The following is a 15,173-nucleotide window of genomic DNA, read 5'->3' as shown; positions in this document are numbered from 1 at the left end:
TCATCAGAAGGACAATGTTGTGAGTCCGATGTGAAGTAGATTTTGCAATAGTCCTATTGGTTCTGATCATCTTCCTTTTATAGAGGTGGCTGGGATCAGATCGCGTGTGCAGGTACAATACAAGGTCTTTGACCCCCATCGGCCTGATAGGGATTACCTAACCCTAAGATGGGTCATCAAAGAAGAGCCCCTCGCTGGCTGTGGGCTGTCAATTATACAATTAAGATATATTCACATACATCCACTGGTGCAGCCGCAGTTTCCTCTGCCTCCATTCTTGGCCTATGTCACTGTACATGGGACACGGAATATCTACTTTCCAAGACCAGAGGCATAGGGAGCAGGGTTCATACCAATACAACAAACCGGGAGTGGTGAGGCCTTTGTATCCTATCCGTTAAATCAATTATCGGAACTTACCCCAAACTAAGCGGAAGTTCTGTGCATGGACCTTTCCTTTAACAGAAGGCTTTGGGGGTGCACCTGGCCTGTCTGGAAGGGTCACAAACTCCACCACCTCACTTGGACCGCTCTTCCCTTCTGAGTTATAGGCAATAACCTACAATTAGGGTTTCAGATTTCAGAAAATTGGATAATCATCATCATCAGAATTTAGACAGGTTGAAGAACCGATAATACAATGTATTGGGAATCTGTGAACATGAAATACTAGCCCAGTCCATACATTGCAGACTGTCAATCATTGATAAAACTGTCCCAATAAATATCTAAATGAATAAATGACAAGTTCTAAAGAATCCTCTATAACACTAGGACACTATCTACAAGCAGCTGAGCTGCTACTGCTCTATAACATGCTACCTCATTTTATGCCGACAGGTTCCCTTGATAAAAGATATGTCACCTCCCTTAACCTTGCGGTTTTAATACCTATATCCCTATAAAATAATTCGAGAGCAACCTCTCTTATAACTCTTTATTCGGCAACTCCTTGCACACTGCAACAGCCTGGGAGTAACGTCTCCCAGAGCCCTTCTGGCTCTGAAGCATAATTTTAAATGTTGATTTTAGAAGGAAGGAGGCCCCAGATAATAAATATAAAAAGATACTCATAGATCCAGGCATTGTGACTGTGGGTAAGTGCATAGTTTGGGTTCGTCCAGGGCCGGCTCCAGCACTGGGGGGATACCTGGGCAGAGCTGCTGGGGGGCCCACATAAGAAATCTATGGGGGTGATGAGGCTTATATAAAATAACCATGACGGGGCTGTTTGGGATAACTGGGGATTTGGATAAACTAGGGAATATTTAAGGGAACAGGAGACTGTTTTAAAATGAATTTTTAATGCTGCCACTTGAGTTCAGTGCAAAGAGGCCCACTGACACTGTCGACTAGGGGCCTGCTGGTATCTGGAGCTGACCTGGCTCAAATAGTCTGCTCATACACAGGTCTGTGGTAAGCAGAGTCGTCTCTATGAGCCCACAAAATACATGGGGTTGTGTCCTCAAACAATGTTTGTGTGGAAGAAGCAGCCATAAACTGAAGGAAACCGCTGCTCTTCCAGTATTGACTGGGATGCCAGTATTGGAAGGAGGAATCTGTAAAGGGACAACCTATAAAGGCCCAGCACTAATATGCTGCTCGAGTGGACAGAGCTCCGGCTTTATTCACCTTGCGGTGGCAGACAGCTGATCAGTGCTGGGCCGGTTGTCTGCCCATCACCCATTTATTAATGGTCTAAAAATCATAACCTGACATATCAAAAAATAATTTCTGTGTAATCCAGTGTGTTCATGGAGATATAAACATACAGGAGAAAGGACCTACCCTAAACCTGTATTTTGTGCTGCGCCTCAGGTTCATTACTGTGAATGTAAGGTCATCTCCATTATATTTTGGCTTGAATCCATAACCCTACGGAAATAAAATGACATTGATCACTCAACATAAGATGTCTATTGAGAAAAACATATTCAAATATATTGGCCTCCGTATTCTAATAACTTCAATTATTTCAATGTAACACGTAAAAGAATAGACTTATTCTGGTTTCTGTTGCTAGGCAAAGCAATGTTCTTCTCCCCGTAATGATATTATACGAGTTTATCATACTGTAAATGGTGGGAAAAGCAAATTAACAAGTCACACTAGCAGTATTATACATACACAGTTCTGTCGTTTTAATCATATACACACACATTTCTTGCACAGGACGTCCTGAACTTATTCAGTTATTGAACATGAAAATATTTTCCATACACAGCATATATTTATAGATATATGGATCATACGATTTATGGAGATTATTTCACTTACGGTAAGTGGTAGTCAGCACAGGAGTTTAGTTTCCTCAGATTCACTAAAAAAGTGTCTCTCTCAAATGACAGCGAAGAACACCTCACAGATTTTGTTTCTTTCATGGTCCAGAATAGTGGCATCATCCAGAAAATGTACTCGAAAATGTCATGTGAATTGGTTGGGATTGACATCAAGTACCAGACTTCATGGGAGCTGATTGGGGATGTTCCTGGACCACCAGGCCATCAATTACTGCAGAGGCTGCATTTTGTAGCAGAGAGAGCTTGACTTCCACGTTTAAACCCCTGCCTCTGTGACTGTAGACAACCACACTTTAAAGTAGATTTCCTGGCCCATGAAAGAAACTTTATCTGGAAGGTGTTGTAAACCCTCTGGCAGTGGCTTACTAGGTTAAAGAAACAATCCAGTCAAAGCTAATCCGTTGAAATTATTATGGTGCAAGGCCTGAAGGGAGGAGCACAACTCATTTTCACTGTATTCCTGGAGCTGGAGTCCTGCTCATCCCTTCATGCCCTGCACAAGGTATAGTTTAATGAATGAGCTTTGACTGCAGTGCTCCTTTAATTTCTACAGACAAGTTCTCTTTAAAAGGGTTCTGCCTTTAACATCCCCAGGATACGAGATAATTATCTGACTGCCGAGAGTCAGACCTTGGGACCCCCAGCAGTCATGGGAAATGTGGGTTTCCAAGTGTCCCCATTTAATGGAGCAGTAGTGCATGTGTGGCCTTCTTTCTATAATCTTCAACAGGCATGAGAAAGCCCTACCCAGTTATCTCCATAAAAGTGAATGAAGCAGTGGTCATCCATACACTCTATAACCCTGTTCAGACAAGAACTCAAGGATCCCCAGTTCTTGTGATTGCTGAAAGCTCTGAAAAGCACATACTTTAAACAAGTATACTGACTAAGATGTATATACCGTAAAGGAACCCATGTACTTTGTTGGCATAAAGCACAAAAAAGGTCATTAAAGGTTGTGTTAAGTCCAATAAACATATTACATTGTAAAAATAAATAAAAATTAGCATTATTTAAAACATTTCTAACTTCTATACGTAGTGTCTTGTAGAATAAAACAAGACAGGATAATAACATACAGTGGTAGTAAACCATATACTGTGTAATCATCCCTCTAATGAGCATGTACCTACATACTAATCCTTCCCTAAAGGGGATCTCTAATAGTCCTGGTATAATGCTAGGGCTACACGAGATCTGAAAAATAAGGTATGTAATGTTGCACTGCACATCCATGATATAGTAAACCAAGAATCTAAACTTGTTGGATTTTTAGTTGACACAGCAATAAAATTTGTGTGGAATCCACTTTGTTTATCTTTTATCCTGCCACACTACAATTTTGTTAAAATGTTGCAAAGATCATGTAAGGATTATTACCGTACTTTAAAGGACATCTACCACCAGGATTAAAGATTGTAAACCAAGAACACTTACATACCGGTGCATGCTCCCCTCTGGCAGAATCCACTCTCCTTTTAGCTTCTTATGCCCCCCCCCCCCCCAAAAAAAAGGGTTTTAAAATGATGCAAATGAGCCTGAGGGGCTTCGGGCTCCATAGGTGTTAATGGGGCATGGAGTCCCTGAGGCTCATTTGCATCATTTTACAGACTTTTTTTTCTTAAAAAGAAGGGCAAAAGAAGCTAAAAGAACAGCAGATCCTGCCAGGGAGGGTGCACACCATCATGTAAGTGTGCTTGGTTTACAATCCTTAATCCTGGTGGTAGATTTCCTTTAAAATAATGAACACATTGGGGACTACTCACTAAGCTTCGTTGACACCACATTTGTTTCTGACACTTTTCCTGAATTCTCTAGTGAGAGGTTAGGTCTGATTTTAAATGTGACAATGAGAGGCAAAACTACCCCAAACTGATTTGGTATAACTCAAGGCCCTCATGCTCATTATATAGCTTTTAGATTAGTGAACACAATTTCTTTACAGACACATACCGAGGTTTCGTCTTCCATTTCCAAAATATAAGAAATCCCTTCATCGGACGGTGTACCTGAGGGTTTAGTCCACTGCAGTGACAACCAGGTAATTCCCGCTTTAATAAGTTTTGGACTTGTTGGCACTGTCGGGGCACTGCCTGAGGTGTAGAACAAAACTTCTTCACTGAAGCCACTGAGAAATAAAGAAGGGGAAATGTTCCTCAATGTGCACATCGGGGTCCCAAAAGAGCTGCCAAATTGGATGATATGTTTCTGGTGCTTACCTCATGCCCATATCATTTTTTGCAGCAAGTCGGAAAGTGTATCCCATTGCCGGAGACAGCTTTGTTACTCTAAACTGTTTCTGTAGGCCATAGTAACACTGACAGAATTCCTGACATCCTTTACCCTGAAGAACAGAAAAAGAGGTTTTATTACACCATATGAACACCTTTTAATTCCCCTTTGAACTTTGAAAAAAAAATCCAGATGATACATTATAGATGCTTTAATGTACACCTTGTAGTAAACTAGAGCCTTGAGGTATTATGTGTAATGTTCTAGTGTGACACAATGGGGCAGATTTATCAAGCAGTCTGAAAGTCAGAATATTTCCAGTTGCCCATGGCAACCAATCACAGCTCAGCTTTCATTTCACCAGTGCTCATGAATATTTTAAAGGGGAGCAGTGATTGGTTGCCATGGTCAATTGGAAATATTCTGACTTTCAGACTGCTTGATAAATCTGCCCCAATGTGTAACCTCCCGCAAGCTTTAGCTGCTCTCTACAGATATGGAGGCATATCCAGTAGTATTGCTAGGGGCCGCATTGGAAAATAAAACAGTGGCAGTCGAGTAGGTACCAGGCCAGTTCAAAGCTGAATGCTCTCCCGAGGTGTCGGGAACTAACCTGCATCACTGGTGTTGGGAACTAACCTGCATCACTGGTGTTGGGAACTAACCTGCATCACTGGTGTTGGGAACCAACCTGCATCCCAGGAAGAGTGGAACTGGAGAGACTAGAGCAGTTTTACAGTTCAGATTAGAGGAGGGTGTGCTCAACCATATGTGTTAAAAACTCCACTGAGTTTTGGGTTAAACATCTTACCTCAGTTAGTTAATCAGTGAAGCCAGAGCTCCCACCCGTACTAAATTTATTTCGGACTATAACAGGCTCCCATAGTTTCCCAGTCAGTGGCAGATGGCTGGACCATGGTCCATTTCGGTGATTACAGGGGGATAGGAGAGTCATCTCAGGTGTCTGCGCCCCTTACACTCCTGCTGTTAGTGTGCCCACCATAGTTACCGCTCAGCTATACTAGAGGAAGAGGACACCCCATGAGAGACAAGTACCCTGCCAAGACCTCACCTTGCTGCCACTGTATCAACACAGTTAATGCTCAGCAATTCTAATATGTTACCAGTCATATGAAAAATATCACTAATTAGAGCTACAGATATCACAAAATAATGGATTTTTCTAATAGTGATAAAAAAAGTTATGCTTTTTCTTTTAACAAATTTTGACCCACCAAGCTCAAAAGTTTGGCCATCACTGTTATACAAAGAAGCACATACAAAACGTACTGGTATATACAAGATTCCTGGCTGTGGTACATTTATAGGGAGGAAACCTGCATTTTCTTATGTAAAGATAGGGACTGTATATTGAAGCTATTTACACAGATTGTATGGTTAATAGATTGTAAGCTCTTGAGCGCCAGGCTTGAATTCTTAGAGTTTCATCCGACAATGTTATTGCTCCGTAATGTTTTATATTTATTCGTATATGTACCCCATAATCTGTACAACACGGCAGAATACAATGGTGCTATATAAAGAGTTGTACTTATTTTGTACAATCTACAATACACATCCTGCAGGCAGTTTCATCAGAAACATTTTCTACACACTGGACAACTTACTTCATCCCATTCCAACAGGTAATTGTGTATCTTTGAGCCATTGTCACATGAAGCCTAAAAACAAAATGTAAAAGTGAATATACTGCCATGACTTTTGTAACATATTATAACAAGAGGATTCATACAAATGTCTCACAAAAACTGTTTTATGGCTTTCGGTATATAGGAGGTGATAAAAAAATAACATGCTTTGGGCAGCGCTGCGTAATCTGTGTGTGTTATATAAATAAAGAATTATTATTATTATAAATAAATGCAGACATAATGTCTAATGGAAGAGGAGGGGAGCAGAATGGTTTACAGTATTGTGGGACACTTTGTTTAATATGATCAGCTCCTCCTGCTCTATAACATGCTGCCTGCAGATTGGACACTATGTACAATTTGCTCAGCTCCTCCTGTTCTATAACATGCTTCTTGCAGATACAACACTATGGGGCTTATTTACTAAGCCGCACTTTAGTTGGATTTTCCGACATTTTTGGGGATTGCAACGCTGCGACAAGTATTTACCAGGGGATTGTGTCGCACGCGATTTCGTGTGACAGAAATGGGGGGGGGGGCGCGTGCCGTTGGATGATCCGACTTAATCGGACTGAGCGCGGGATTTTTATATTCAAATTCTGTCGCAATAAAATGCACTTCCATACACCAGGAAGAAGAAGGTGAACTCCGGTGGATCTGAGCGGGGAAGTGACACATGCACGATATGGGGCGCACAATCTTAGTGAATCGCAACACTGTCGGTGAACTCCTCCGGACAGGTAAGTCAATGGGGCAGATTTACTTACCCGGCCCATTCGTGATCCAGCGGCGCGTTCTCTGCGGTGGATTCGGGTCTTCCGACGTCCACCAGTAGTCGCTGTTGCGCTGAAGTCCGCCAAGGCCCGCCGGAGTGCACGATCATATACTTGGTGAAGGTAAGTGCGTGTCCCGCGACATTTTTTAAAAAAAAATATACGTCTGTTTCTCCGAATCCGTCGGGTTTTAGTTCGGCCACGCCCCTGATTTCCGTCGTGTGCATGCCGGCGCCGATGCGGCACAATCCGATCGCGTGCGCCAAAAACCCGGGGCAATTCAGAGAAAATCTGCGCAAATCGGAAATATTCGGTTGACACGTCGGGAAAACGCGAATCGGGCCCTTAGTAAATGATCCCCAATGTGTCCCAGTGTACAGTGTGCTCAGCTCCTCCTGTTCTGTAACATGATGCCTGCAGATAGGACAATTTGCTCAGTTCCTACTGTTCTATAATATACTAACTGAAGATTATTTTTCTTGTAAAACAACAATCTTTTCAATGCAAAAATGTTCTTCTAACAGAGCCTTATTTCAACAAATCTTCGTCACATGCCCGGCCTTTTCATCCCACCCTTCCATGTATTACAAGGCCAGCCAATTATCAGAATATACTGCATGTAATACTAGACCAACAAGGATATTTGCATTGCTTAAATTTCAAAATAGTGGTTTATCAATGAACACAAGGGGTTCTGCTTCTTTACTATACTGGTTCTCCGGCTGATAATGCTGTATAATATGGTAGCATGTCATGTCACTGATGAGGACTAGGTTATGATTTACAGACTGGAGAACAGCACTTCCATCTCATTACATCAAAACAAAAGCTGCACATAAGGGGACGTTGAAACGTGTTGTCTAGCATTGCCCTTTCATTGTGGAGTAGGTGCGAAAAGAAAAGACTACATTATCTCCATCTAGCTAGAAATGTCCTGCCAGGGGCGTCACCATGTGTGGCGGAGAGCTGCTAGAAGATATAAGCAATTACCATTATAAATAATAGATAGTGAGAGGTGCAACTTCCCTTCTTCATACAAAACCCATTTCCTGGAGTTATAAAGACTGAACAGATGGCATATCTCGGGGATTTCCATATTGTTACTGAAAATCTGTCATTTTTCTATCTCACATGTCTGACAGCGATGGTCTAGTTCTTTTACATCAAGCTTCATTAGCGGTAATGTAGGATGCGACATGCTTGGTTGGCATCTCATTAGCAGGGAAACATACATTTTTTTAATGTTTGGGCTCTGCTAGTTTGTATTTAATGTTGCGATAGTAAATCTATTCTTATGTAACTCACCTTCCATTGGAGGGAAAGTGAATTTTTGGTCCGGTTAGTGATCCGCGGAGGGTTGGGCGTTTCTGGTTCACAGCTCGTGGTGGTAAAGCTTACAGCCTCAGAAGGGTTTCCTTTCACACAGTTTAACTCTGCCTGCACCCTAAGCAACAAAAGGAGAGAAATCATGGATACACATAGGACACTGTGCACACTGACTATTTAGGGAAGTATTAAATAATAACAAACGTCTGATAAAACATCAATGTTATTTGGTTCTCTACTGTCAAATGGGGGGTGCCAGGCCACTTGCTTTAGCTCCAAACAACTTATCTGACAGTAGAGACGATTTGGCAAAGTTTTATGGTAGTTTCATCACCCAATATAGTAATTACACTCTCTACTGCCAGATACGTGGCCCTGAGCTGGTACAGGCAGCCCACCACTGCCATCTGATGATAGAGATTGGATAATGAAGACATTGATTTCTGGGGAACAGCGGGAGCTAAAGAGAAAACTGCAGCAACACCAGAATTGTGAAAAGTTCTCCTTTTGACCCATGATAGGCTAGACCTCCCAGCATATATGTTGAAAGTACAATGCCTAGTTCAGTAATGGAGGCAACCCTCCATTCAGATTAGGCGTGTAATGGGCAGAGATTAGGTGTGTAATAGGCTGCCCTTTCCATTTATAATACACTGCAACCAAAATGTTGCAAATGTTTGACCCATACATATTATGTAAATCCTTAAAAAAATTTGCAACATTTACCAATCTGCCACCAAAAAAAATTAAAAAGTGATCAAATCAGATCAGATGTACAAAAAAATTGAACCAATAAAAATAATTTGTTCCGCAAAAAACAAGCCCTCACACAACCCCCTACTTAGAAAAATAAAAATGGTTCCTGCTGTTACATGAGAGACAACAAAAAATGGTTCCGTACCACATGTAGACAAAAATGATTACAGACTTTATTCCAAAATGTTCAACATCCCATTGAAGTTCACTGTCAGCATATAGACCATGAATGGGTGGTGAATGGCCCACAGAGCACTACTCATTCTCTCGCTCCTCCTCCCGCTATCTGCTGAAAATCTCCCAGCAGCAGACAATATTAGGTTTAGATAGATATATATGACAGTGGGAGGCAGAGCAAGAGAAGAAGCAGGGAGGTGGGAGAGAAGTGCCCTGGGGGCGTGCAATAGATGGAGCCTAGAGGGGGCTCTGATGATGTCTCCTGGAATACTTGTGATTCATTTACAGTAAAATAAAGCTATTTTTATAAGTAAGGAAGCACAGATCTTAATACACCGAGGTATGGTGCGGAGGGCTGACAGTAAAATGGCAGGTGTACCGTGGATGCAAGGGAAATAATGAAAGGAGGGGCTGTGCAAAGGGGCGGGGGTCCGAACTTGAGCCGCAGTGAGGAGTTGGGGGAGCTTGACTGCATCCAAAAGCTCCCCTGTCTCCTATGCTGGATATCTGACATACAAGAGGAGGAATTAAAGACGTCAACAGCAGATCGCCTTCAGAGCAGCGCAGTACATAGGGTTATGTTAGGATAACATCTCTGCATGTTAGAAAATGGAGAGCATTAATAGTCACAGTGAAGCGGTGGGAGTCGGAGGAATTAGTCATTCCTGTGGGATGGTTATTACGTGAGGAATGGCGATAAATACAGCGAGGAAAGAGAACTGCGCTAAGCACCACAAGGATCATGAAGTGCATTAATTTGTATCTCAGTGACTAGTAAGGACACTGGATTTTATATTCATCTACAGCCCCAGTGATTTACAATACACTGCAAAAGAAAGGGAGGTAGAACATTTAACGGGGTTTACCTTTTTTTTTGTTCCCCTATGTTAAGCCAATAGCAAAAAACCCTACAGTCAGCTGAGTGTCGCCTCTGTTTCACAGTCCAGTGATGAGACATGCATTCATCATGTGGCCCCATAGCAGCTCAGTCCCATTCAGCTGAATAGTGATAAGCTGCAATACCATGCACAGCCACTATAGCACGAATAGAAGAACAACATGTTTGTATAACAGATAAATGGAGAAAACATTTTTCTTGCAGCCCTTTTCTGTTTTTGCCTCTCCATTGTCTGTGCCCCCTCTTCAGTTCACAGAGACATGTGACGGATTGTTTTCTGCGTAACAAAACATACATCCTAGTGGCACCATTTATTATCCCATGTACTGGGAAGCTGGAAGAAAGTCCCAAATACAGTGAAATTGTTGGAAAAAACAAAAATTTGCACAATTTTCTTACAGACTATGGGGGGACACGATACGGCTGCAAATTGTTTGCCTGTTTCTAAGAGTTTTCTAGTTGGTCTCTGTAACATGTGCAGAGGTCACTGTACAAGGAGAGGATGGAAAGAACTCCCCTTCTGTAAACTGTGACCTGATAACCTAATACTGCCTTGGATGTAAGGGATAGAGCTATGGAAAACAGACAGTCAAACTAGAGGAGTTCAGCAGTTGTTTTAAATATAGAAATGTATTTAGAAAATTAAAGTAATAACGTAAAAGTATGCTTACCAAAAAAAAAAAAAAAAAAAAAAAGAAAAGTAATAGGTAATTTTCCTATACCATTCATAGGCTGTAAGCTCTTGTGAGCACAGCCCTCATTCCATCTGACAATGTTATTACCCTGTAAGGTCTTATTGTATTTGTATATGTACTCCATGATATAGTATACATAGTATAAAGATGTATTATTATTATTATAACACTTGGACAGAACTTGGAGCAGATACTATTTAGGGTCAGTGCCTCAGCTTCAGGGAGCTCAGTCTTTTACTGTACACTAGCGCCATCTATGGTGTGATGGGCAGAATGCATCAACTCGCAAAATTCTATACCCAACTATCAGTGTTAAAACAACCAGTAAAAGCAACCGACTATAACGTTAGGTTGTAACGGAGGAGGTCAGGGCCGGCGCCAGCACTGGGCCTATCCGGGCAAGTGCCGGGGCCCACTGCTGGTGGGGCCCACATAAGGCTGTACAAAAGGAAAAAAAAAACTGTTACTAGATTCCACCACTGTTACACTGTTATTCTTTTGTTGTTGGTTTGTACAAAAGGAAACTATGGGGTTGAGGGGCTTTGTATGTAATTAATCCATAGGGTGCGAGGGGGACTTTATATTAAATACCCATGAGGGGGGTGCACATAAAATAACCATAAGGGTTTTTTTTTGGCATGATAACCCAGGGAATATTTTAGGAAACAAGAGACTGTTTTAGTCTCTTAATTTTTAGTGCCGCCATGTGCTTTTACTGTAAAGGGGCCTACTGAGGCTCTGTCGCCCAGGGGCCTACTGAAACCTGGAAACGACCCTGATGGAGATCTATCTACAGTGTGATAGAGCTCCATAAGGGTATGGCACCTATCTACAGTGTGCCATAGAGATGAATGGAGCAGCAGGCATATACGTAACTGGCTGCTCTATTCATCTAGGGTACAAAGGACCCCCATTCTCATGATCCACAGGGGACCCACAGCGATCAGCAACTAAGGCTAACTTGTTGTCACCGGACTACCCCCTTCTTTGCATAGTTTGCATAGTTTTATCAGAACTTTTGGAACAATATCCGCTGGAGACAATTTTGTTTTCTGAGTGGAGGTTGCTTTGCTATGCATATATATATAGAGAGGTCTCTTGTATGCATGATACAAGCAATCGCATCATATACTACACATTATAATTCACTGCTCTCTTTTTCAGTCACGGCTAAAGAATAGAACTGGAATATGTCCATTTATACGCTGAAAGATCGCCCTAATAGACGACATCAATTCCACAATCAGATTTAACACAGCATAAAAAAATGTAAAGGTGTGACTAACCTGGCGTGATAATCTGTGGCAGGCCTCAAATCATCCACGGTAACACTGGTTTTCTCTCCACTGAAAATATAACAAAGTGATAAGCGACTCGGCTTTGTTGACATTTGATGCATAAAAATTATTTACTTTCGGGCGTCTGATGCATTGACATCAGGTTTCCACCTATACTATCTGGACACAAGATAATGGCTGCTACTCTACCCTAACCAGAGGGGGTTTCATTGGTGTAAAAATTAAACAAAACAACCTACTATAATAGTATAAACATAAGAACTAGGAGGAAAGCAAAATCACCAAACTAGAGACTCATCTGCATATTGCCTGAAGAGAACAAAGCAAGAACAACAACTCTGCTCAGTGTATAGTGGCCGAGCATTTAAAGGGGTATTCCCACTTCAACAGATTAATGTTATTATTTGTATGATGAAAAATGAAACAATTTTCCAACATACTTAACTTATGAATATCTGACCGTTTTCTGGATCTCTGCTTGCGGTTGTGCTATAGAAAGCTGCTGTGCTGACTTCCAATAGACAGAAATCTGACCATGGTCACACAGGTGCACAGATTGTTAGTATCATGGAGAGTAATCAGAGCTGTGGGTTATAACGAGCCGTGCACCTGTGTGACCATGGTCAGATTTATGTCCACTGGATGTAGATGCAGAAGCTTTCTATAGAAGGACAGAAAATATGTGAGGAATTGACACAGACAGTGTACAGGCAGTCCCCGAGTTACGTACAAGATAGGTTCCATAGGTTTGTTCTTAAGTTGAATTTGTATGCAAGTCAAAACTGTATATTGTACTGTATATAATGTGTATATTTTTTGCCCCAGTGACAATTGGAGTTTAAATTTTTTTTGCTGTAATGGAACCAAGAATTATCAAAAGAGCTACATTACAGACTCCTTACAGCTGATTATTGTAGTCTGGGACTATAGTAACATCCAGAGAGCTTCACCAGAGGTCACAGGGAGCAGAAAGGTCCGTCTTTAACTAGGGGTCGTCTGTAAGTCGGGTGTCCTTAAGTAGGGACTGTCTGTACTGGAAATTTGCACAACCGTTCATTTTTTGAACAAAGTCAATTACTTTCTGAAACGGGAATTCCCCTTTAACCCATGATTCATTTCATTGGAGCTCATTTACTTAGGGACTGTTCCTGTTCTCCAAGGATAAAACGTCTTGCACAGGTATTTAAAAAATGTCTGCGCTCGGATTGAGTCGCATGCAACCCTTTTGTGGTGCAGGCCACCATGCAACACAAATTAGGGGGCGTGCTGTCGGACGGTCCGACCAATTCGGACTGAGCGTCATATTTAACTTGCAAATTGTGTTGCATTCCTCATGTTAGAGGTGCACCACAAAAAAGATGGTGAACACTGTCAGACCTGAGTGGGGAAGCATCAGATTAAAGATTTCTGGTGCACGATCTTAGTGAATGGTTGCACGCAGCATTATAGACGGACAATGCACTTTTAGTGAACTGTCCAAATTTGTAAGTAAATGTGCCCCGTTGTGTAAAGAAAAAGCAGAAAACTTGCAAAAGTGTGTACACTTACCTATATGCAACCTTGTATTTTCCATCCTTCCCACTGTTGGACAATAGTATGTCATAGGTGTAAACTTCAGGAGTAACTGTCCCATCACTTTCCTCAGTGATCAAACTAGAAGGAGGCGACCATGTTAGTATTACAGACCGTGCTTGAATGTCTGATACCTGTAATGAAACATATACATATATGATCTACATCATATCTACATATATATACACCATCACTACCTGGAATAGATATTAAAGTCAATTTTCACACTAATACCCAAGATGACAGCTCTCATGGACATACAACTGCTGCAGAATATCCCTTTATCTATATGCACTTTAGTATAAATGTTATTGAAGGCTAAAACTAACTAATGGTACATCATGAAGAGAGGTTTCCTATACCTCCAGCTCTTGATGTAGCACCACAGCATTTGTCAGAGACAGGAATGGTGCGCTTTCATCTCTGTGAAAATGAGAAGCAAGAAATTTGCCTTTCTTCACGATACGGCTCTAAGATCTTTGATCTGTGTCAAGTCTTAAGTCTAGCAGTGTAATATGGCTTTTATAACAGGCCTTAAAAAGTTCAGAAGACCCTAAGTTACTGGGTGTGAGGCAATACACAGAAGCCAGGTACTGCCGAGAGATGAAGCGGCTCCCTATTATATATTTAATAGGGAGCCGTTCAGGAGCTAGTAGAGACAGCTCTTCTTAGTGATTGGAGCCCAATGAGCCAGTTCACTAAGAAGGGCCAGACGTCCCATCACTACAGAGCGCAGCAGGAGAGTGTGCTGGCCTCTGCACAGGAAGAGCTCTTTAACCCTCTGCCTCCTGGAGTGTCCTCAAAGCAGCAGCCAGGCCCCCCTTAGAAGACTGCATTCCTGACCCAGACTTCACTGCTGGTTATTATGTATGAGATTTGTATGAATGGGTGTATGAATAAGTGAACAAAAAGTGTCTGCATGTATATGCATGTCCATATGGCTTCATCTATGTGTGCATATTAATTTGTACAGGAGGTTGCAACCGCAAGCAGGTATAAGAGAGGTCCATGACTGGAAGGTTATCAATTGTATGTGTGTAAGACATGCATACAATCAATTATCAGTGTGATGTCATATAGTATGCATGGGCGCACAGAAGTGTTTGTGCCTGCGCTACTCCGGGAGGCTGCTGGTTATTTTGTTGAGTGGAGGCTGCCGCTGGTTATTTTGTTGAGTGGAGGCTGCCGCTGGTTATTTTGTTGAGTGGAGGCTGCCGCTGGTTATTTTGTTGAGTGGAGGCTGCCGCTGGTTATTTTGTTGAGTGGAGGCTGCCGCTGGTTATTTTGTTGAGTGGAGGCTGCCGCTGGTTATTTTGTTGAGTGGAGGCTGCCGCTGGTTATTTTGTTGAGTGGAGGCTGCCGCTGGTTATTTTGTTGAGTGGAGGCTGCCGCTGGTTATTTTGTTGAGTGGAGGCTGCCGCTGGTTATTTTGTTGAGTGGAGGGTTCCGCTGGTTATTTTGTTTAGTGGAGGCTGCTGCTGGTTATTTTGTTTA

General features: G+C 41.9%; 1 protein-coding gene across 8 annotated transcripts in view; it reads right to left on the bottom strand.

The window, feature by feature from the left end:
• The window catches only part of FNDC3A (fibronectin type III domain containing 3A), a 130,968-nt gene that overhangs the window by 17,947 nt on the left and 97,848 nt on the right, over positions 1 to 15,173 (bottom strand). For all 8 annotated transcript variants that reach the window (XM_072134536.1, XM_072134544.1, XM_072134537.1 and 5 more), the window contains 8 exons: positions 13,656 to 13,813; positions 12,096 to 12,155; positions 8,263 to 8,401; positions 6,161 to 6,214; positions 4,520 to 4,644; positions 4,254 to 4,428; positions 1,789 to 1,875; positions 421 to 559 (listed from right to left, as the gene is read on the bottom strand). In XM_072134536.1, coding sequence (XP_071990637.1) covers positions 421 to 559; positions 1,789 to 1,875; positions 4,254 to 4,428; positions 4,520 to 4,644; positions 6,161 to 6,214; positions 8,263 to 8,401; positions 12,096 to 12,155; positions 13,656 to 13,813 — 937 coding nt within the window. The remainder of the gene's footprint in view (positions 1 to 420; positions 560 to 1,788; positions 1,876 to 4,253; positions 4,429 to 4,519; positions 4,645 to 6,160; positions 6,215 to 8,262; positions 8,402 to 12,095; positions 12,156 to 13,655; positions 13,814 to 15,173) is intronic.

Source organism: Engystomops pustulosus, chromosome 2 (assembly GCF_040894005.1).
Source record: "Engystomops pustulosus chromosome 2, aEngPut4.maternal, whole genome shotgun sequence".
Taxonomy (NCBI): Eukaryota; Metazoa; Chordata; class Amphibia; order Anura; family Leptodactylidae; genus Engystomops; species Engystomops pustulosus.
This window is presented reverse-complemented; position numbering and strand designations above follow the sequence as displayed.